This window comes from Myotis nattereri (genome assembly GCF_964212035.1).
Source record: "Myotis nattereri genome assembly, chromosome: 3".
Lineage (NCBI taxonomy): Eukaryota > Metazoa > Chordata > Mammalia > Chiroptera > Vespertilionidae > Myotis > Myotis nattereri.
The window spans coordinates 86,127,355-86,150,936 of NC_138077.1; the positions used below are offsets into that span (position 1 = coordinate 86,127,355).

Below are 23,582 nucleotides of genomic sequence, written 5' to 3' on the forward strand. Positions count from 1 at the left end.
TTATAACCAGGGAGAAATAAGTGCTATTTAGTGATGAAATATAAGAGTCTAAATTCTGCTTATAAATAACCATATACCTATTTTGTACAACTTCATTACTGAACCACAATTTTATTATGTGAGGCAGACTTACACACCCACTCCCATCTTCTAAATTTCCTTGTACAAAGCCAAGAAAACTTTTCTCTGTCAGTTCAATAATAATACATGGGTCTTGTTATTCAATGTTTCTATTAAATAAAATTCATGTGAATGTGTAGGTCAAGTAACAATGCTTTAAGGCAATAAACTAAGGAATAGTTCATCAAGGGTTAAGGAATCACTATGAAATACTTGGTAGGTCTTGATGTGGAAGGACATAAATGTCATTTCCAATAACTAGATGTCTTAAGTTTGGTAGTGTCATCTCTGCCGTGACTCACTGAAGTTGAATGGGGGATATTCTACACAATAATTTCTAAACCCCTCTTTACCTATAAATCAAAGAAGTACCACTTAACTACAGATTTAAACAAAGCACTGCCACTTTGTAGCAATGCCATTCCTGTCTTTGTAAGAGCACAGCTCAGGAGTAGGTAACTTCTTTCCCTACACAACCCAACACTAACACATTGTCTCCCCACCTTTTCATAATATTTGACCTCGTAGTCCAATATGATCCCATTAGGGTGTTCGGGTTCTTGCCAGGATAAAGAGATGCTGTTTCCGGATGTCCGATCCTTCTTAATGGTCATGACAGGTGATGGAGCTGTAAAGAGAGGATGGAGGGGTCACAGGAGGGGGCAAATTAATCAGGTTGTGAATGTGGTAAAGAGGAGCAGAGAGCAAAGTGAACAGCAAATGGAGTCTATCATTGTTCTAATTTTTGGCAAGAAAACACTATTTCCATTTCAAAGGCTCTTGAGTATTACTCTGGCCCCATATCAAGCCTCGGCAGCTGGATTATAGACCTGGTACATACAGGCCTATGGAAAATGAGCTGAGATTTTCAGCTGCTGGTGGAATAGTGGCAAGTGAGCAGATGTTTTCAATCTGCTACTCTAATGTAAGCAATGAAATATATTTGATATATTAAAATAAGAACAAAACATCAGGACTACCTATTTGTTATAATGTTGCAAAATTATTAATACCAGATTCTTCAGCTCATTGATAACATTTTCATCCGCAACTCTGTAGGAGAACTGGAATCCATTAGGCACAAGGAGTCCCATGGTATCAATAGGTAATAATAATATTGAATATATTGTAAAATAGATAAGATTTAGGACATACAGTAGGACATACCTTGACTGTTGACAAAAGCCTCTAATGAATAAAAATATATACCAGAAAAATGCAGCAATCTTCTGCTTTAACATTTTTTATTTCTTTAAAAATATTTAATAAGAACTACCAATGAAATGACTGCTCTTTGTACCACAACTCTCAACCTATATTGTGAAGTTTCTTATTGGGTGGTGACTCGATATTTATTATGTTTCGCTCTGCATTTTCAAAAGAATAGAACATGAATAAAAACCACCTGTTTGGATCAGATATCAGAGGGTCACCTTCATTTCTGATGGAAGATTAAATATATTTTAAGTGGTATCCTACTTAAAATCCTTCCATTAAAAATAAAAATCCAAACTCTCCATCAATGCACTTCTGGTTTCAAATCTCAACCTTGGTACATTGGCAACCGAAATATCTCACTTGAGGTTCAGTGGCTTTCTGCTTTAATGGAATCCAGCAAAACACATTACAAACATGAAGAAAAAATCAAGAATTCTTAGGTACATTAACTGCAGAATTGTTTTCATTGCTGAAGGACCTATTTTTCTCATCACTTTTTCTCAAATCAAAGACTATTAAAACCCTGTGTTTGTATTTCCCACAATGGCTAGCAGACTTGTTGATTTGATGTTTCTGTGATTATGCCAACCTTTATATATATAACTGAGGAGAGAGAGGAAGATAGGTAGACAGGGATGGGGCCATGGGGAGGGGGGAGTAGAACCCAGGAACCCAGCTAGGTGGAGTTACTAAGACAATCCAGCTAGATGGGGAAAGAACACGCACCCACCAGGGAGATGTAAGCTTTAAAATGTACGGGTATTACTAAAACAGGCAGTTTGCAGATAACCAATCACAAGGCAGTGAGGCATATAGCCAATCTCAATAATGTTACTAAGATAGAATTCTTTGAAAGGACCAATCAGAAGCTAGCAAGGCACGTAACTACTCCTAGACAAAAAACCAAAAACCAAACAAACACGCATGTCTCTCTTCCTTTCTCCCCTCTCCTCTTTCTCTGGTGTGTGCTGGGTTCCATGGGTTGTGCTCCCCTGCACCGCGAATAGAAACTCCAGACACTAGCCTGCTTTTGGAATCCCCTCTATACCTTTTCCAGGACTGCCTTCTCCCAAGAAAAGTTGCTTCCGCTATCTGTTTTTGTACATGAACTCATTCTTTAATTTTGTGAGACAACAAACTTGGACCCAAACAACATACTTTGGTTTCACAACCTCTCATGTAAATTGTTCCTGTTTATAAATGCCTTTACTTTTTATTCCTCACATAAAACTAGTTTCACGAGCCTGCCTCATGACACTTTATTGGAAAATGTAATCCTAAATGAAGACTCTATTGCAATAAATTTCCCATTCTTCTTTTTCTATTACTTGTAAAACCCTCTTAAGAACACTTTTGTTACTAAAGCATCATTTCTTCAATTGAGTGGGTTGGGGATGATTCTGAACCTTTTTCCAAGGAAAAATGTAGGTCTTGCTTCCCTGATGGAAAAGTAAATTCATTTCCTTACTTATGTTTTACTCCCATTAATAATTAATATCTTTTCATGAAGCATCATTTTCCATTAATGTTTGCTTTTCTTTTATTCAGTATTATTGTGTTATACCCAACATGCACTCACAACACCCCCATACCTCACCCCTGATGGTTGCTGCTCTGAAATTGATTCTAAGACAAGGCTAATTTATTTTGGTTATATTAATTGAAAATTTATAAACATACTCAATAATTATAAACATATCACTGAGCCATACATAACGGATTTGTTAAATCATTGAGAATAATTTTTTATGTATTCTAATACTTAGAAAAATCAAGTCATTTTCCAATCACTAATATAAAAATTTCTGCTCCAATGTTCTTGGAACCAAATTCTGCTTTTTATACAAAAAAATGAGAAATATCACAAATTTTCCTGCTGAAAGAAACCCATTTTAGAGTAACTAATGTATGCTTTCACAGCATTTCAAAGAAGCTAAATGTTGGAAAACTCTCCTGGTAAAACCATGGAGACCCTATAGACATTCCATATCACCTTGAATATGATTTATTTTCCTTAACGGTTAAAATACACTTTTAAAGAAACTTTGAAAATTACCAGGTATAGCATCTCTCCTTAAAGAGAAAGAGAAAGCAATTCATATCAAAGAACAATTGTGGCTAGGGTTGAATTAACCTTTTTCAGGAAAGCTTTGCAGGCTGTTTTGGGGATCTGCCCACATTTTACTGCTTCTGCACTGAGCAAGACTTTGTAACTGTTGGAATTCTTCAAAGGTCTGTGAGCAAGCTGCAGACCCCATTGGACTGTAATAAATAGCCTTTTGTAATTCCACACTTACTTAAGCAGAGGCAATTGCTCAAAGCTTGTGTCATCTCCAAGTTAAATGAACCTTTTCTGATTGCTGTTTTTAGGCCCCTGTTAAGTCATTTGTTCTGCTCTTTTAATATAGCCCCTCGCCCCTTGTGTTGGATGCGTTTTCACAGTCTCACCCCAGTACACCAGCTGGAATCCCGGTACATTTGGGTAATGCTCATCAATATTTTAATATTAATAAATAATTAACAGAATTGTTTTTTCTCTCCCCTAATAAATAATTTTAAGACATAATAAAACCCTGCAGAAAAAGAGAAAATTTATGGGTACTCTACTCTATCCATACTTTCTAAAAAGTTTTCTAGAAGCCATTTTTAATTCATGTCTTAAAGTATAATTTATCCATACTTCCACATGTGCTTAACACAGCTTATAGTAATAGTGAAAATCAGTGATACAGATTATGTTTTTTTAGCTATTCTTCATGTATCAAAGGGTGATTTTTCAATGGACGAATGTTCAAAATCCACAGAAATACCTTAAGTTTTAGTTCTGTCTAAAGTAACATAATATTGTAATGTATATCATAAAATAGTTGTGATTTATCTTATCCTTATTTCTCAGCTTTTAAAGTATGTGATTTTAAAGAATGGTGGGTAACAGTCATATGAAATAAAAAATAAATCAATCTTAAGACTAGAGAAATACTCAGAAAAACAATGAAAATTTATATAGGAGGAGAAGGCACAGGTTTTCCCAGGCAAAATGCTGGTGTACACATTAAAATTGCAATTATTGGTGAGCACCCTAATATCCCAGGATTAAGAGTTTAAATCCGGCGCCTCTTTAATGTACCTTAAATTATACAAGTGGTTTTCTAATTAAAAGGAAGAGGTTGAAAACACAATAGGCTATCATGAAAATGGCCAGGCAGTTATGAAATTTAGTAAATGGACATTTTTGCAGGAAAAGGAAAGGAGGAGGAGAAGGAGGAGGAGGAGAAGAAGAAGAAGAAGAAGAAGAAGAAGAAGAAGAAGAAGAAGAAGAAGAAGAAGAAGAAGGAGGAGGAGGAGGAGGAGGAGGAGGAGGAGGAGGAGGAGGAGAAGGAGGAGGAGGAGGAGGAGGAGGAGGAGGAGGAGGAGGAGGAGGAGGAGGAGGAGGAGGAGGAGAAGGAGAAAAGAAGAACAAAAGAAGAAAAAGAGGAAACTCCTAACCGGGAAAATTAAACAGGGGGGAGGTAATTCTTTTTAGTAAGTTAATAGCCCACTTTAAAATAATGTATTGGTGTGTAATATACATTTTTGTTGTAGTGATCCTATATAATAAAGAGATAATATGCTAATTGACCAAACAGCAGAATGACCATCCAGATAACCTTCAGAGTTGCGAGGGCTGAGCCCCTTGCATGAATTTTGTGCATTGAGCCTCTAGTCCTATCTAATAAAAGAGAAACATGGTAATTAGCATACGACTGCTACCCTTCCCATTGGCTAATCAGGGCGATATGCAAATTAACTGCCAGCCAAGATGGCAGCCGACAGCCAGGCAGCTTGAAACTAACATGAGGCTTGCTTGCTTCAGTGACGGAGGACTCCAACGTTCCCGGCCTGCCTTGCCAGCCTCTGAGCTTGCAATTTAAGAAACATTGTTACGCCGAAACCAGTTTGGCTCAGTGGATAGAGTGTCGGCCTGCGGACTGAAAGGTCCCAGGTTCGATTCCGGTCAAGGGCATGTACCTGGGTTGTGGGCACTTCCCCAGTAGGGGATGTGCAGGAGGCAGCTGATCGATGTTTCTCTCTCATCGGTGTTTCTAACTCTCTATCTCTCTCCCTTCCTCTCTGTAAAAAAATCAATAAAATATATTAAAAAAAAAGAAGAAACATTGTTACAAATATAGAAGCTAAACAAAACCCCAGAAACCTGCTTTCAGCGAGCCGGGATCTCAGAGCTGGAGTTGATACAGAGTTTCGATTATAAAACCGAAACAAACCAGATACCTGTTTTCAGCAGCAGAGGCCTCAGAGCTGGAGCCCCAGAGCTAAAGCTGGCCCAGAATAAAAAGAAAAAAAAAGAAAAAAAGGAGCAGTTGGGAGCTTCAGTCCCAGCCTGAAAACAGCCCTCAGCCCCTCACCCAGACTGGCCAGGCACCCCAGTGGGGACCCCCACCCTGAAGGGTGTGTGACCAGCTGCAAACAGCCATCATCCACTCATCCAGGCTGGCCAGGCACCCCAGTGGGTACCCCCACCCTGAAGGGTGTGTGAACAGCTGCAAACAGCCATCATCCCCTCATCCACGCTGGCCAAGCACCACAGTGGGGACCCCCACCCTGGTCCAGGACACCCTACAGGGCAAACCAGCCAGCCCCACCCATGCACCAGGCCTCTATCCTATATAGTAAAAGGGTAATATGTCTCCCAGCACCGGGGTCAGCATGACAGGGTGTAGCGCCCAAACCCCCTGATCGCCCTGCGACACTGTGTGTGACAGGGGAAGGCGCCCCAACCTCCTGATCAGCTCTGCTCTGTGCCTGATAGGGGGGAGCTCCACAACACCCTGATTGCCCTGTGGCTCTGTGTGTGACAGGGTGTGGCACCCCAACCCCCTGATCGGCCCGGCTCTGTGTGTGTCAGGGTGCGGCACCCCAACCCCCCGCCCCCACGGGCCCTGCTCTGTGTGTGACAGGGTAGAGCCATAACCTCCCCATCGGCCCTGCCCTGAGTGTGAGAATGGCGGGACCCCAACCCCCTGATCAGCCCTGCGCTGTGGGTGATAGAGGGCGGTGCCCCAACCCCCTGATCCACCCTGCTCTGTGTGTGACAGGGGGCAGTGCCCCAACTCCCCTATCGGCTCTACTCTGTGAGTGACAGGGGGGAGCTCCCCAAACCCCTGATGGGTCCTGCTCTGTGAGTGACAGGGGGGAGCTCCCCAACCCCCTGATCGACCCTGCTGTGCATGACAGGGTAAGGAGCCCCAACCCCCCTGATGGGCCCTGCTCTGTGCGTGACAAGGGGCAGTTCCCCAACCCCCTGATTAGACCTGCTCTGTGCGTGACAGCAGGTGGCGCCGCAACCTCCCAATCCGCCCTGCTCTGTGAATGACAGGGGGTGGCACCCCAACTCCCCAGTCGGCCCTGCTCTGATCCTGACCAAGGGCTGTACCTAGGGATTGGGCATGCCCTCTGCCACCCGGGAGCAGGCCTAAGCCAGCAGGGCGTTATCTCCCAAGGGGTCCCAGACTGCGAGAGGGCACAGGGAAGGCTGAGGGCCCCCCCTTTCCCCCCGAGTGCACAAATTTTTGTGCACCAGGCCTCTAGTTAGCATATAATAGGGAACAGCTATTTGATTCTTAGCTTTTGTTATTCTGGGTACAATCAGATATATGTGTGTTTGGAAAATATAGAAAGGAAACATGATATACCAGGTAAAATTTAATATATTATATTTTAATTGAAATATTTATTTAAACAAATGCAAATATAAGGGGAAGACAGTAAAGGTTAGGAGGGAGTGGTGAAGGTTAGGGAGGTTCATGGATCACACAATTGATCATCCTCCATGAAGCTTTCCTCAACTAACTTCTGAAGCATTCTGAGCATCCCAGTATTAAAACAATTCTGAGCTTGTCAGGTCACTGAGGACAAGCTCATGGCTGTTTCAATTCCTTCGTCTTTAAAATTTTTCTTTGGTCATGACATAGGACTAGACAGATAATTTCACCTTATGTTATCTAGTAATATGTGTTTCACAAAAACTATATCAAATGGCTTTTTTAGTTTTTGTTCTAAGGATATACAACTTCCTAGGACCAAGGGTTGAATTATTCACTGCGTGTTTTCTTCCCTAGTTCCAGGCCCCTGTAGTGGCAGCCTCATGAATCAGTCATGCAATGATTGGTCCAAAAGACAGAGATATAGAGAAGTCTAACCCTCAATAATTAATTATAGAACCCTAGTCATTTATTTATAGCGGAAGGGCAAGTTTTTCTTTCATTGTCAATGTAACCTGAGACTTTGACTGCATCTAATGAAAGAACAGGAAAACAAATTACAATAGGAAGCACAAAATTAAGCTGACAAATGTTCCCACGTAAAGGGATCAGGCTAGTGTAGTGGAGATGGGGCCTGTGTAGTTCACAATTTGTATTAGAACCCCGCTCGGTCTTTGTGCATGCCACATCTACTGACAGATGTGGAAAGGATTCGTTATTTTTATCTATGGTGTTTTTAAGCTACATTTACCATTACTCAGAAACTAAAAATAGGACCCATGCTTAGAATCAGGAAGTATAAACTTCAACTCCCAAAGGATCTGGTTTGGTTAGTTTGCCTTTATTGGGATTTTCTTCTTTCTGAGTTTGGGAATTTCTAATGAACCTCTGAGGTGCCTCTGCGGTTTAGAAATCAGACAAGTTAAAGCAATAACAAAAAGGGCTCAGTATTTCTTTTATATATGAGCCAAAGCTTTTAAAAATTATCTCCATGAGAAAATATCATGCAGTAAATGGTTGAAAGACTATTTTTTCATCAGACATGCCTTTAAAAGCATTACTTGCTTATTTTTTTATTATTTTGTAACATTCATTATAATGCCCACATAAGAACATTTCCTTCTCAGTTTTTTTCAGAAGTGAACACTTCTATTAAATCCAGAAATACTGTTGGATTTGAATTAGCATAATCATTCATAGCTTAATGTTTTCCATCTCACCACCACTACTCTAATTTCTCTACCCTGTCATTCTCCAGAATATCCTGTTTGGTTCCTAAGACTTACTATTTTTACAGTTTGCTCAGTTTGGACTTCAGAATTGTACTTCTTTGTATGTTCTCCCTCTCCAACAACGCTGCATGCCAATCAGCTCCAACATCTGAAAACTGATGAGTTTTCTTTCTAGTTTCCAACCTTGCCTTAGGTCAAACCCTTGCCATTTTTCATGTGCATTGTATTTTGTGCTTTTCATCTCATTCTTTCCAGAATTTCAACTTTCTACATATTTTGATGATTTTATAATTTTATAAAGTGAATGAATCATGGAACCTCTCTTCCTTCCAAATATCATTTCAAATTAGTTTTTCTGAACTTATTAACTAAGAATACATTTAAAAGGATGGTCTCGCAGTCAATATTTTTAAGAAGTTGATATAAAAAAACTATTAAGATCACAAATTAGGAAAATCCTAGACTACAATAGAATACATAACCTGAAATTCACTTCATTATTAGTTAAGACTTCTCATAAGATTGAAAAATACATACTAGATTTATCAGCTTTTCTTCTTCTTTCAAAGCTACAGTTGTAAAGAATCCCTTTGGTCATCTTTCTGCCATGTGCTTGCTGTACTCACTGTCTGGAATACTCAATCTTTTCCTTTTCCACCTGAAAAAGCTTGTCTATTCATTATTTTTAGTAATTTACTGCTAATATAATTCCCCCATGGAGTTTTTCTTGAGCCTGTTAGTAAATAGTTAATCAGATTCTTCCTCTATTCTGATATATAATATAGTTGTCCATTTTTTATTAGTTAGCTAACTGCATTGTGTTGTAATTACATCATTGGCTTACCAGTGTATCTTCCCACTAGACTGTAAGTCCCACAGAGTCTTTGATGCCTAGCATATGCCAACCTTACATATATCTTGTTATGTAGTTATCTTTATAATAAAACATACAGTATATTTTGAGGCTAGTTCCTCTGAAAGATAAATTCTATTTACCTTCTGATGTTAAAATTTAAACCAAAATGAAACTTATAGTATGTTTAGCAGAGAGAGTATTTTTAATAAAATCATGTCATTCATTTTTTATAGTAAGAAGTAATTTCCTCACCTGAATCAATAATGCTGGGAAAAAACATTGTAAGATATATACAGTATAAGCTATATACATTAAAAATTAATTCTGATTTTCTAGAAAACTTTTTAAATTTTAATTATTAAATTTTGGAGACCCCAGAGTACTTTTAAAAAGTGGAGAATGCGGTTATAATATTAATCTTTTTCCTACTCAGCATGGAGCAATAAAAGAAAAAAAAAAACAGTAGTGATAAAAGAAGAGTTCATTTCATAAATGTTCATTGCATAGATTTATCAAGATGAGATCTTATTTTTCGCTTTTTTTAATTGCTCTTCACATTTCTTAATTTTTAGCATTATTTTCTCCTTCATTTATTATTATCCAATATCCTCAAAGAATCAGAACAATTTTCAAATTTGTTGTTAAAAAGCACACAATAGAACTAGTTCTCCCCTCCCGTGTTTCTTCTTTACTTTCACATTACCACTATTTCTGACACTTGTAGTCACCAAATGTGTGTTTTTCCCCCACACCAAGCAATTCTGTGATATAAGTTGGATGTACTACAATTCAGCTAATTTCTGATACTATCAAGATATCTTGAGGCTGCACCCCACTTCAGATGCCAACCCAAGTAGTAGGTCCCCAGGTTACTCACAGATTATGTCCAATTTGATTACAAATAGGAGGTTGCCAGGGCACCCTTCTCAGGTTTGATTAATTTGCTAGAGCAGATCACAGAACTCAGAGAACAATGACATTCATTTACCAGTTTAAAAAGGATCTGATACGGGATACAGATGAACAGCCACGGGAAGTGATAGACAGGGAAAGGCCTGGGAGGTGCCACGGGCAGAGCTTTCATCCCTATGAAGTTGGTATGGATCACCCTCCAGTGTGTGGATGGTTCAATCACCTGGAAGCTCACAGAACCTCATACTTTGGGAATCTTATGAAGGCTTTGTCCCATATGCCCTTCTCTCTTCTTGAGAGAGTGGGAAGGGGTTTGCTGAATATTCCAAGTTTCTAATCATAACATGTTCTTTCAGATGACTAGCCCTAAACCTGGCACATCCAGGGAACTCCTCAGAATATCCTCATTAGAAAAAAAAAAACATTCCTCTCACCCAGGAACTTACAAGGGTTCTAGGAGCTCTGTGTCAGGAACCAGGGTCAAAGACCAAATGTTAGAACTAAAGACATTATTTTTACCACTTAAGAATTTGCAAGGATTTTAGGAATTTTGTGCTAGGAACCAGGAGTAGAGACCAATATATATTTTCTATCATTTCAGATAGGTGATGTGGCTTTAAAAATAGATACTATGCTGCTGTAAAAAAGAAGGAATTGTTACCATTTGCAATGGCATGGATGGAACTGGAGAGCATTATGCTAAGTGAAATAAGCCAGTCAATGAAAGAAAAATACCACATGATCTCACTCACTCATGGATAATAAAGACCATTATAAACTGATGAACAAAAATAGATACAGAAGCAGAGCAGCATCGAACAGACTGTCAAACTACAGCGGGAAGGCTGGGGAGGATAGGGGGGCAGGAGGGGGGGTAAGAGAACAACCGAAGGACTTGTATGCATGCATATAAGCATAACCAATGGACATAAGACACTGGGGGGTAGGGGACGCCGGGGAATGTCAAGGGGAGGGGGGGGAGGACACATATGTAATACTCTTTGTAATGCTTTAAGTAATAAAACAGAACAAATAAAATAAAAGCATCAAAAAATAAAGTATTTTTATGAAAAAAATAGATGGGAATGATTATAATAGGTTTCTAAATATAATGCTTCAATGTAAAAGAGCTTAATATTGGTAAATAACTATCTTTAGGACTCTGTCCACTGGGAGTTGATTGATCTATACAACAAGAAATCATGTAAGTAGAAAGTAATAAAAACTAGAACAAACAGTTTTTTTCTTAACTATTTGTCTTTGGAAAATACAGTATACTAGCAAACCTGTCGTAATGTATTGAGAGTCCTAGAGAGGTTATATACATCCACAGAATTAGTACATTTTAGAAAAAAATAATGGTCCTTTGACTTGCTGAATCATTTTAACAGTATTTTTCTCTTTTGGGCCTTTGTGGGACTATGAGTGCTCTCAACATGTCTGTAGGGATGCCACACATTGATATACAAGTCAATGAGAATGATAGCTGGTTAATCATATAAATTGTGTGTGTGTGTGTGTGTGTGTGAGTGGTGAGTGTGTGTGTGTGTGTGTGTGTGTGTGTGTGTGTGTGTGTTAGCCTAATGTTCTTTCTTTACACAGACGATATGAGGATATGATGTGGCTAGAGGGTCTGGTTGTCTTTTATTCTTAATATGATACACTCAAATTCAACTACATATAGGGCATTCTTTTCTTTTCCATCAGTTACAAATGAAACATAAAGTAATTTCAAAATGTTTAGATAGTTATTTAGCTATGCATGCCTTATTTAAAAATATTCATTAGTCTTTACTTTATTTCTGAAAATATATACTTCACACTTCTAAGTATTTGACTGAGCCTAAGTTTAGAAAAATGCAGTCCAGAGATGATATAAATAATACACATAGAAAGGATAGAACCTTCTCTTCCAGAGGTCCAAAGTTTGTTTGAGAAGTATCTCACTAAGGATTCTAAATACTTCAAAATTTCCAAAAGATACAGCTTGACTTTGTGAGTAGTAATATGTCTAAATAGTTTTCAAAGTTCTCCTTGGGTAAGTTTCCTAGTTATTACATTAAGAAAATCTGCTTTGATGGGATTTTACTATCCCACATTCCCAGCCAATATGATTGTTTTCCCCAAACATCTCTTGCTTATTGTTTTAATTCAGTAGTTTCCATAAAAATAAATACAATAGAGTAGAATATTTAAAAGCAGGGTTGAAACCCAAAATTTAAATAACTAAATATGAAATCTTGGGCAAAATCAAATAATATTTTTTACAACATTTTAGTTTAGGCAAGATTATTTTAGCACAGGTGGTTCCAAAGATTGAGAGGGGCAGCTTATCAGTGTAGCCAATGGAACTGTGGTGGGGAGAGGATGATGGCACAGGATCAAGCCCATATAAATGCAGAGAATATTTCAGAATAGAACTGGGCTTACCATATTGTGAGTTTTTATTTCTTGGTTGGTTTCAATTACTTTTATTTTTTAATTAAAGTTTACTTTTAATATTATTTTGTATTAGTTTCAGTTATACATCATAGTGGTATACTGCCAGGTGGAAATATTTGGGGAACACTTTGTTTGTTGTTTTTAAGGGTCCTGAGATAATAGGTCTGTTCTGAGTCGTTCACTGGTAGAGCTACCACTCTCCAGCACAGTCCAGATGGAACTAACTCTAAATTCTGGTGGCACTCTCTGTGGAGATTCTCACAAAGGGCTTGCTGCCATCTAATCAGCGGAAGGAGTAGAGAGATACAACTTACATACACCTTTAGCACAGAAGAGGATTAATATCAACCCAGCTTCTACTTTATAGCTAATGATAAGCAAGCCAGTCTGAAAGATTTCACTCTAAGTCTGGTTCATGTGCTTAAGCAGGACAGGAGGAAGAAAAAAATTTTATATTATGTGTTATGTTTTATTTAGAAACTAAGCAAAATACTATATAATAAAGAGCCAATATGCTAATTAGGCTGGACAGTGGGACGGCCTTCTGAAACTAACTGCTGGAATGACCAGTGGGTGGGGGCCGGGGCCAGTGAGCCTGTGCCACCATGCCAACCATGGTGGTCCTGTCACCTCCCCTTTCTGCAGAGGTGGCAGCACGAGCCTGGTCCCAGTGCTCCCCATTCTGCAGAGGCAGTGGGAGAGGCAGTGGCGCAGTCCCTGGTCCCAGCGCCATGCCTTCCGCAGAGGCGGCTGCAGGGGAGCAGGCCTATGCTGCAGTCAGACATCCCCTGAGGGCTCCCAGGCTGCCACAGGGATGTCTGACTGCCAGCTTAGGCCTGATCCCATGGGAAGCGGGCCTAAGCTGTCAGGTGGACATCCCCTGAGGGGGTCCCAGACTGCAAGAAGAAGCAGGCCTGGTTGAGGGACCCCCAAGTGCACAAATTCTCATACACCAGGCCTCTAGTATATAATAGCCTTAAGTAAGTTAAGTTTTTATTGGCAAACTATAACTATACATGGAATGGGGACACTGGTAGAAATACTCCATACTTTTCTATATATTGAATGTTGTAGACATGTTTGTCACAAGTTATTGAATTTACAATTAATGATGCAATTCACTACCTGTAAAAGTTACCTCAATTAATAAAGAAGTAAAAAATACTTCTTAGAATTTTCACTGAATTAATTATCTTTTCTTATTTTCTGTATTGTTGATGCTCCGGCATCTGGAGCCTTGCTGACGGGACAGAGTGGCTCTATCAGTGTAGCAAATACTTCAGAACCATAAAGACTGGCTGAGGAGTGTGCTTTCCAAATGCAAACAAATGAATCCAGTGTCTTGTCTATCTGGGTTTTACACAATAGCAGGTGATATTTCTCTGTCCTAATCAATCCAAGGCAGGTACCAGACCGCTAGAGTTAGTACCTCAGAATCTGCTCAAATTATCTGACCTTATCTTGCCTTGCCTTCCCACGAAACCACAATAAAGGCTCTTGCCCATGCTTTTCCTTTCTCCTTCTATCTCCTAAGTGACCACATGCTTCTCTGTGTGGCCCTCCAGGGTGTGGCATTCCTCTTGTTCTTGCGAAAGGTGAGTAACAAACTGTCTTTTCAATAGCAATCATCTGATCTGTTGACCTCACGGGACCTGGACAATAATGAAACCTACATTTTAAGATAATCACAGTAATAGAATATCATACAGGAGTTTTTTTTATTCAAGCAGGTTAAAGATCTCTTATTGATAGAGCTGATGAGTTACTTAAGAACCTAATAAAATATCTAGCACACACAGAATCTTTCTATCTTTTTTTCCTCTCACTCTCTTCAAACTCAGAATCTCCATGGTGAACTATCTTTGATGTTCAACCAACACTCATGTTCAGCCTATAGCCACTTTGGTAAAACAATTATAACCTATTATAGTATTTAGTATATAGATACACACTTACATGCTTACTACCTGTTGGGCTCCTGTGTCTCTGTTCATTAATCCCATGATTTTACTCAGATTACATCATTAGCTAGATACAAAATACTGACTCCTAAGCTAACATACAAAGCTGGACCTTTTCCTATTTGGTACAGGTTAGGACTTCAATGAACAATTTTGTTCAATCTTCGCTGGATCCTTTCATTTTTACAAGAAAAGAAAATATGATGGGGAAAATAATATCTCAGCTATATCAGAAAGAGTTCTTCAAAGTATTATATATAAACCTTGTTTTGGTAGGATGAGTTTGGGATCTGTGTCACAAGCAATTAACTTAAATTGAGTCATTAAAATTGGAAATACACATACAAACACACACTCAACTCATGTGTGTATGCATTTGTATGAATTCAAGTGTGGCCTTATGATAAATTCACTCTTACTTATATACATTCTTCGGTGGGTGAGAAATTGATTTACTCCTGAAAGAGCGATAATAGTCCTGTAAGTATCATATGTGTGAGAGAGCAACCATTATTTTAATCTTCCCTGATATATGAATAATGGATTTTATAGTGAATCATCCCTTGATAAATGTACACCACAGAAGTATATGTTGCTTATAAATATTATTTATCTTATGTGTGGAAGCAGAAAATATGTTGAGAAATTCTGTTTAGAATATGGTTTGTACATGTCTCACCTATGTGGCTTGTATATGCCTAGCAATTCTATCTCAAGTGCAACTGAAGGAAGGAGGGACGTCCTCTTCAGAAATCATGCAGATTGACCTCTTGCTTTAGAGAGGTAAAAGTCCCAAACTCCCATACCAGGAAATCTGCAAAGTCTGCTCAAACTTTTAGGAATCAGAGTTTCTTAATCAGCTCAATTACTTATACTAGTATATAGAACTATTCATTGGCTTGAAAAAAAAATGGGATAGGGGAATATTGCAGAGGGAACATTTTGGTGGGTCACTATATAAAACTTAAAATAGTTTTATTACTAAGAAATCATCTTTCTGAATAGCCTTACTTTGACTTCTGTGTTACCTTGATGCTAAGAACTTATTTTTAATACAGCTATATTCTTAAAGAACATAGTCTTCATTTGTGCATTCAAAATATATCACTCAAAAATTTTAAGTAAAATAGGAACAAGTTAAATTCATTTGGCAATTACATGAAACATTATATACATACTACATCTCCTCAAAGTATGCATCCCAAACTCATTATCAAATTTTAATTAAAATTTAACAAACTATGTAATTAAAAAAAGAAGTGTTTATTCATTTTCTCTAGTCTAGCTGTCTATAGGATGAAGTGGGGACATGCTAATTTGGCTCTATTTGTATACTTATAAAAACAAAATGCATAAATAGTGACTTACAGAATTTCTAAAAGCAATCATGCCTGAAAATTTTCTATTTGGGCTGTAAAATTTGCCTTGTCCATGCTTACACTTACTAATAAACTTCCCAAACTCTTTTTCTCCTAAACAAATCCCCTCTTCCTCCACCCTACATTTCTTAATTAAGAAATGCAAACATTTAGCTGAAATAAAAACCATTTGTTCCTGACAAACAGAGATTCTTAAAAGTATATGCAGGAAAGAAAAGGGAAATGGCAGAGGCAGACCAGTTGCTGTTTAATTTCTGTGTTGAATGTGGCTGACCTCTTTAGTTCCAGGCAAAAAATTAATTTGCCTAAATAATTTTTTTTCAAATACCTTTTAGCTAGCCATGAATTTTGGAGCAATTGTAGACCTTAAGTCCACCCAAATAAGATAAATATATCAATATGCATTTTTGCATTTATGTCAACTTCACATACTTGACCTTAAAATTTTGAGAATTGGAGTGAATTAATTTTTATATACACCATAAAAATTTCAGCACATTCGAAAAAAGTTAGCCTTAAGCTGTTCCATTTTGTATTGCTTAAGTAAAGCTAAAAAGAAAATTATGTGGATACAAATATAGTAGTACTTGCTTCTTTTAAGAGTTTGGTTTTAATTTCATTTTGTGTATTAAGGTTCCTGCATTTCTAAGAACTGATAAAATTATCTTCAGTTGACATGAGAAATAGTTCTCAGAGAGAGCTGTATAAACTACAGATTTCATAGGGAGAAACTACATTTCACCTAAGTTGTGGAAAAATTCAAAACACTCATTCCCAAACTTGTGAACTAAACTTGTTACTTTGTGTTAAGCTTTATTTGTGAAAAAGCAAATTCAATATAAAGACTCAAATTAGAATTTATGTGAAAAACTGAATAAAAAATGCAGCAATAGTTTCATAATCATTACTAATTGGGGGTATAAACTATTATCACACTGATTTATGGTGATGATAGCATTAATCAATAGAGTTACTAAAAATTGATAAGGGTGAATATTATAGGATGTAAAATACAACTCAAAAAAGTTATGTGGATATTAAAAAACCTGAAATAAAATGTAGTATACATGGTTTGTCAGTGTTAAGAGGTGGTTCAATTAATTGTATGGCTGTGGATAATTTTAACCACTTTTCTATGTTCCATGTTTCATTTTTCTGTTTTCTATATTTATTTTTCTAACTTTCAGGCTTGTTTATTAAAAAATAAAAGTCTATGTGAAACTATTATATAGTAAATATGACTTGTCACCAGCCTGATCTGTCAGATTTATTTGGGAATTGAAAAACAATAAACCATGGGTCGGTATTATCCATATTGCACAGGCTGTGGTTTAACTTCAGAAACATGCTTTTCAAGTGAAATTTCCTTCAAAATGCACCTTGCTAAAAAAAAGGTGGGGGAGAGGGAGGGAGTGCTAAAGGCAAAGCAAACTTGAAGTTTGTGAAGTCTGGCAGTCTATTCTCCAAACACAACTGGGTTTTCCTGCCCTTGTAGCAATCTAGGGGCTAACAGTTGGTTACCATATAAGTAGGCATGGATCTATGTACATATCTTGCTCTCAGGGATGGCTGAAGTGTGGTACTTTTATTCTTTCTTAACCTTAGGAATAATTGACTGTCAAAATGATTTTAGGCTATAATGGCTTGGTTTAATCCTCTGAAAGGGAATCCTGAAATACAAGTCCTGTAAAACCAGACATTGTGTTCTATCTAAACAATGTATAAAATTTTCACGTGGGTATGTGTGGAATGGATATTTGTGTTTAACATAAAATGCCCAATGCAAAGGTGAATATACATAATCAATATAATCTTCGTGTTGTCTTCATAAATTTTTAAGAAATGTATAGCGACAGGTTGGCAAGTAGTTTAAGTAATTCACCACTGACTTCCAGTGATATGGTGGATAATGAAATCACATAAGAAAAAATTCAACCCAAGAATGAAGATTGACCAACAACAGCAACAGAAAGTTAGGCCTTTGTTACAAACCTATTTAATTTAAGCTTATAATAAGGGAACTTACTATAAGAACTGCAGTCACAGAAGGAAAATTGTGAGAAAAATTTTCCAACACATTCCATGAGAAGTCAGCAGGGTTTTACAGGAAACAATCAAATGATTGTAGAAATAAAAGATGCAACAAAAAATTCAGTTAACATCTATAATTTAACAAAATAACATGTTCAAAGTCACTTTTAAAGATGACTATAAATTGCTAACTACCAATGTTCATTTAAGGAAACAAGGAATAACGTTGATGACAAACTATCCCAAAAGTGGCTACTGCAAAAACTGGATAATTGGTGTTGAACTTCCTGATAACTTTCAAATCTTAAATCTACACATCTTTAATAAAAGTATAGATGTAAGAAATAACATGTAGAAGATTTTTCAAATAAATAGAAAATACCAAAAAGTGTTGATTGGCACAAATATTTTATGAAATTTGAACATAAATTCTTTAAAACTTATCAATTATCAAAAATCCAAAACCAGAAAAATTATATTCCATAGCTGATGTTTAAAGAGAAAAACCTGATGAAATGTAAAGCAAAATGTATTAATTTAAAAAACTTCAAACAGGAAGACATATTTACATGTATGTAAAGTATATATTTACTATCACATACATGCATGTATACATGCATATGTATACACATTGAAACGTGTTTATATGTATACATAAACATCCTATGAATAGCTCAATTGTTGATCATTTTATATATGAGCCACCCATTCTTTTATCTAATTTTAACAGCAATCTTTAAAAATGAGGATTATTTTTCTGATTTAATAAAAGAAGGAAACAGAATTCAAAATACTACAAAACTCAACTAAACAGTTAAAAAAAATAGTGGTGCTATTAATTTCCTCATACCTCTTTCATTTGAATTCTTCCACTCACACTTATCAGGAACTATTTAAATTTGAACAATGAGATAATTTCTATTTCAATTTTACAGAAGAGAAAAATGGTAAAATTTTAAAGAAAAAGAAAAAATCCCAGCATTTAACCCCATACTCTTTCCTTTTTCTATCATCCTACTGGAATAAGACTAAAGAAGTATTCCAATAGTTCTCTGGAAAGACAGCTGAGATAGCATAATTTTGTATTTCATTTTATAAAGAAACAATTATAATTAATCTTACAGCTCTTGTTATTATGGTCCAAAAAATGTATTGATTTTTACAGAGTGAGGAAGTAAGAGGGGGAGAATGAAAGAAACATAGATGTGAGAGGCAAATATGAATTGGCTGCCTGCAGCATGTCACCTACCAGGATGGAGCCCACAATCTAGACATGTGCTCTGACTGGGAATTGAACTGGCAACCTTTTGGTGCAAGGAATGATGCCCAACCAACTAAACCACAGTGGTCAGGGCCTTGGGTTCTTTTTAAATTAATATTGTCGTGAATATTTCCTTAGGTTCCTTTCCAGAAATCTTTAACTCCTTAGTAAAAAATTATTAAGTATTATAAAATAACTAGGGGCCCAGTGCATGAATTTGTACACTTTGAAAGGAACTGTGGTCCATGAGGCTGCAGTGGGCACAGGGGTGGGTCTTGGCCCATCCTCCATGCCCACGCCCAGCCCCTTCCACTGTGGCCCCTGGTCCCCAGTCTGCCAGAAGCCCTGCTCCTCACCACTGCTGCTCCCAAGCGCTGATGGTGCCAGCGCCACTCGCACCCACTGACGGCACAGAGTAATTGGGGCCAATGCCAGCAGTGGGTGTGAGCAGTGGCTGCTGCCCCAATCGCCCCTCAGAAGCAGGGGGATGTGGAGAAGCCCTCAAGGGCAATCAGGGCTGGCGGCAGCCACTTGCACCCACTGATAGCTTTGAGCAATCAGAACCAGCACCGGGCACCGGCAGCAGGTACGAGCAGCGGCTCTGGTGCTGGCTACAGGTGCAAGTGGGGTTGTTGCCAGCAGTGGGTGCAAGAGGCAGCTGTCAGCCCCAATCACGCCTCAGGAGCAGGGGGAGGTGGAGAAGCCCTGAGGATGCGAGCATCAGGCCGCTAGACCATGGCACATGATGAGGCAGGTGGTCCCCCGGGGGCGAGGCCGACGGAGTCCTAACGAAGCATGCCCAACTCCGGAGATCAGGTTCAAAGACGCAGATCTGAGTTTATTGTTTAAGTGCAGCAACATATATAACATTCCAGACCAATCAGAAGTTTACACCATCCTTAGGGCAACCAATGGTAGGAAAGATCAGGGTACTATGTAGGGGCTCTAGGGGGCTTACTCAGGCGGGTGCTGCCACTTCCTGGTGTGCTGAGGAAGCTTGTATAGGCGGAGTGCGCTCACACCATTGCATCTGCCACTGCACTGAGATAAATCTCCTGAGCTCTTCCCACAACATGGGAGGAAAGAATTCTCAGTAACCACCAGAGGCTCGCTCCAATGACAGCGACTGGCGCCCCACCTTGGTCTGGCATGCCTGCTCACCTGCTCCACTATCCCACCATGGCTGATGCCTGCCATGTTCCATACTCTGCCACCTGCTGCCGACACTCACCATGATCTGTGCATGCACCCTGGTGGTCAGTGAACATCATAGCGACTGATTGTTTGGTTGTTCAGTTGTTCCATCATCCAGTCTATCTGCATATTAGAGTTTTATATATATATACTAGAGGCCTGGTGCACAAAAATTTGTGCACTCAGGGGAATCTGTCAGCCTGGCCTGTGCCCTCTCGCAGTATGGGACCCCTCGGAGGATGTCTACCCACTGGCTTAGGCCCGCTCCCTGGGGTATTGGGCCTAAGCTGGCAGTCAGACATCCCTCTGGCAGCTCAGGAGCCCTCGGGGGATGTCCACTTGCCAGCAGGAAGCAGGCTTAAGCTGCAGTTGGACATCCTTAGTGCTGCTGAGGAGGCAGACAGGCTCCCACCACCACCGCTGTACTGGCAGCCGTCAGCCTGGCTTGTGTCTGAGCAAAGCTCCCCTGTGGGAGTGCACTGACCACCAGAGGGCAGCTCCTGCATTGAGCATCTGCCCCCTGGTGGTCAGTGTGTGTCATAGTGACCAGTCATTCCCAGTCGTTCTGCTGTTAGGGTCAATTTGCATATTACCCTTATATTATATAGGATAGAGGCCTGGTGCATGGGTGGGTTCTGGCAGGTTTGCCCTGAAGGGTGTCCCAGATCAGGGTGGGGGTCCTGCTGGGGTGCCTGGCCAGCCTGAATGAGGGGCTAATGACTGCTTACAGGCTGTCGAAGCCCCCCAGTAGAGACCCTTACCCCATGAGGCTGTGGCCAGCCTGGGTGAGGGGCTGATGGCTGTTTGCAGGCTGGCCACAGCCCCTTCAGGGTGGGGGTCCCCGCTGAGTTGCCTGGCCAGCTTGAGTGAGGGGCTGATGGCTGCTTACAGGCTGGCCACAGCCCCTTCAGGGTTGGGGTCCCCGCTGGGGTGCCTGGCCAGCCTGGGTGAGGGGCTGATGGCTGTTTGCAGGCTGGCCACAGCCCCCAGCCACCCAAGCTCCCAGTGGAGGCTGGCTGGAAGCAGGTATCTGGGATTTATTTCTCTTCTATAATTGAAACTTTGTTGCCTTGAACAGTGCCAGTCAGGGCAGGCTGGAAGCTTCACTTCCTCCATCGCTGGGGCAACCAAGCCTCCTGCTTGCTCCAGCTCTGTGGCTGCCAGCCACCATCTTGGTTGTGTTAATTTTCATATAGCTGCTCGGATTGGCTGTTGGGCATGGCTTATGGGCGTGGCCTGTGAGTATAGCAGAGGTATAGTCAATCTGCATGCTTCTCTTTTATTAGATAAGATAGACTAAGGGCCCAGTGCACGATTTCATGCACCTTGAAAGGAACTGTGGGCAGCGAAGCCGCAGTGGGCAAAGAAGTGGGTCTTGGCCCATCCTCTGCATCCTCGCCCATCCCTTCCCACCGTGGCCCCTGGTCCCCTGTCTGCCGGCAGCTCCGCTCCTGCTGCCACTGCTCTCACACACTGATGGCACCAGCCCCACTCGCACCTGCTGACAGTTCCGAGCGACTGGAGCCAGGCATTGGCAGCAGGTGCGAGCGGTGACTTCAGTACAGGCTGTGGGTGCAAGTGGGGATGGCTCCAGCAGTGGGTGTGAGTGGCGGCTCTGCCACCGGCAGCAGGTGCAAGAGGCAGCTGCCGGTTTGAATTGTCCCTTAGGATCAGGGGGAGGTGGAGGAATCCTGAGGGGCAACTGGGGCCAGCAGCCACCACTTGCATCCGCTGACAGAACCAAGCAATTGGGACCAGCGCCGGGGGCCATCAGTGGGTGTGAGCAGGGCCAGCTCCAACAGCGAGTGTGAGCAGTGGCTCTGATGCTGGCAGCGGGTGTGAGTGGGGCTGCTGCCGACAGCAGGTGCAAGAGGCAGCTTCTGGCCCTAATCACCCCTCAGGAGCAGGGGCAGGTGTAGAAGTCTTCAGGGGCAATCGGGGCCAGCACCAGTGACCAGCAGTGGGTGCAAGCAGTGGCTCCAGCACTGGCTGTGCGTGCGAGTGGGGCTGGCGCCAGCAGCAGGTACAAGCACCGGGCCGACCACATTGCGGGGAGGCAAAGAATCTTCAGTAACCACCAGAGGCTTGCCCCAATGACAGCAACTGGTGCCCTGCCTTGGCCTGGCGCCCACATTCACCTGCTCCACCATCCTGTCAAGGCCAATGCCAGCCATGTTTCCCGTGCGCCTCCTGGTGATCAGCGCAGGTCATAGCAACTGGTTGTTCGATGTTTGGTTGTTCTGCTGTTTGGTCTTTTGCATATTAGGGATATATATATATATATATGAGTTTGTGTGCCTATTAACTGCCAGGCAATGTGAAAGGTACAATGATTAAAGCAGTGTAAAATGCTGATATGGAGCCAGCCTTTATGGAGAGTGAAATATTATCATCACTAGATTTGGATTTCTTTGCAAGATGCTGATAGCCTCTGTTCCCCCAAGTGCATATAGAACCTGTCATCTCAGCTAAACATGAAATGATTTCATGTACTCCAACCCATCCAGGATATCTAATGGGCATATTTGTTGCTCTCCTAGCAATATCCCTTTGGAATTTACAACCATAGTCAGGTTTTTTGTTGTTTTTTATTTTTTCCAAACTGCCAACATCTCACTGTATTTAACTGAGTCAGCTCTGCCCAACCACTTCAAGCTGGGACATCTTAAAATTAATACTCCACTAAATACCTCTCATTCTTGAAACAGCCCTCAGTCAAGGACTGACGGGGAGCCAATGCATAACTACCCAAGCTTCCTCTTCTCTTGGGTGGTAAAACTTTGAAGCAAATGTTCTGCACTGGCTCTCACTGTTCAGAAGCAAAATTAAATTCCAGTTTTTCCACAGGTTAACTTGACCAATATCTCTCCTTCCATTTGTTCCCTTCCTTTTTCTGTTCATTTTCATACTCCCCTACCTGTGTTTCCTAGTATCATCTTCTCAGTAAACAACATGTACTTAAATTCTCATCTCAATCTTTACTTCTGGAGGAATACAAACTAAGACACCGTGGGTCTCTGAAGACACTTGAGGATATTGTCGAGAGCTCTGTTTTGATTTTGAAAACACTTAAACAATTAACATCTACCTAGTTAGTAGCCAACTGTGTCATTAGGAAATTTTGGTATCCTTTGGACTTGAGCTTAGGGAAAACAGACATGCACAGACATGCACATGTACACAGAGCTGACATGCACACATATCTATCCCTATCCTA

The 23,582-nt window shown here is 40.1% G+C and overlaps 1 protein-coding gene across 1 annotated transcript in view; it reads right to left on the bottom strand.

Annotated features, from left to right (window-relative positions):
• Positions 1-23,582, bottom strand: part of EPHA3 (EPH receptor A3) — a gene marked incomplete at both ends in the record, with an annotated part of 366,360 nt that overhangs the window by 84,539 nt on the left and 258,239 nt on the right. The window contains one exon of the mRNA XM_081088476.1: positions 624-748. Coding sequence (XP_080944602.1) covers positions 624-748 — 125 coding nt within the window. The remainder of the gene's footprint in view (positions 1-623; positions 749-23,582) is intronic.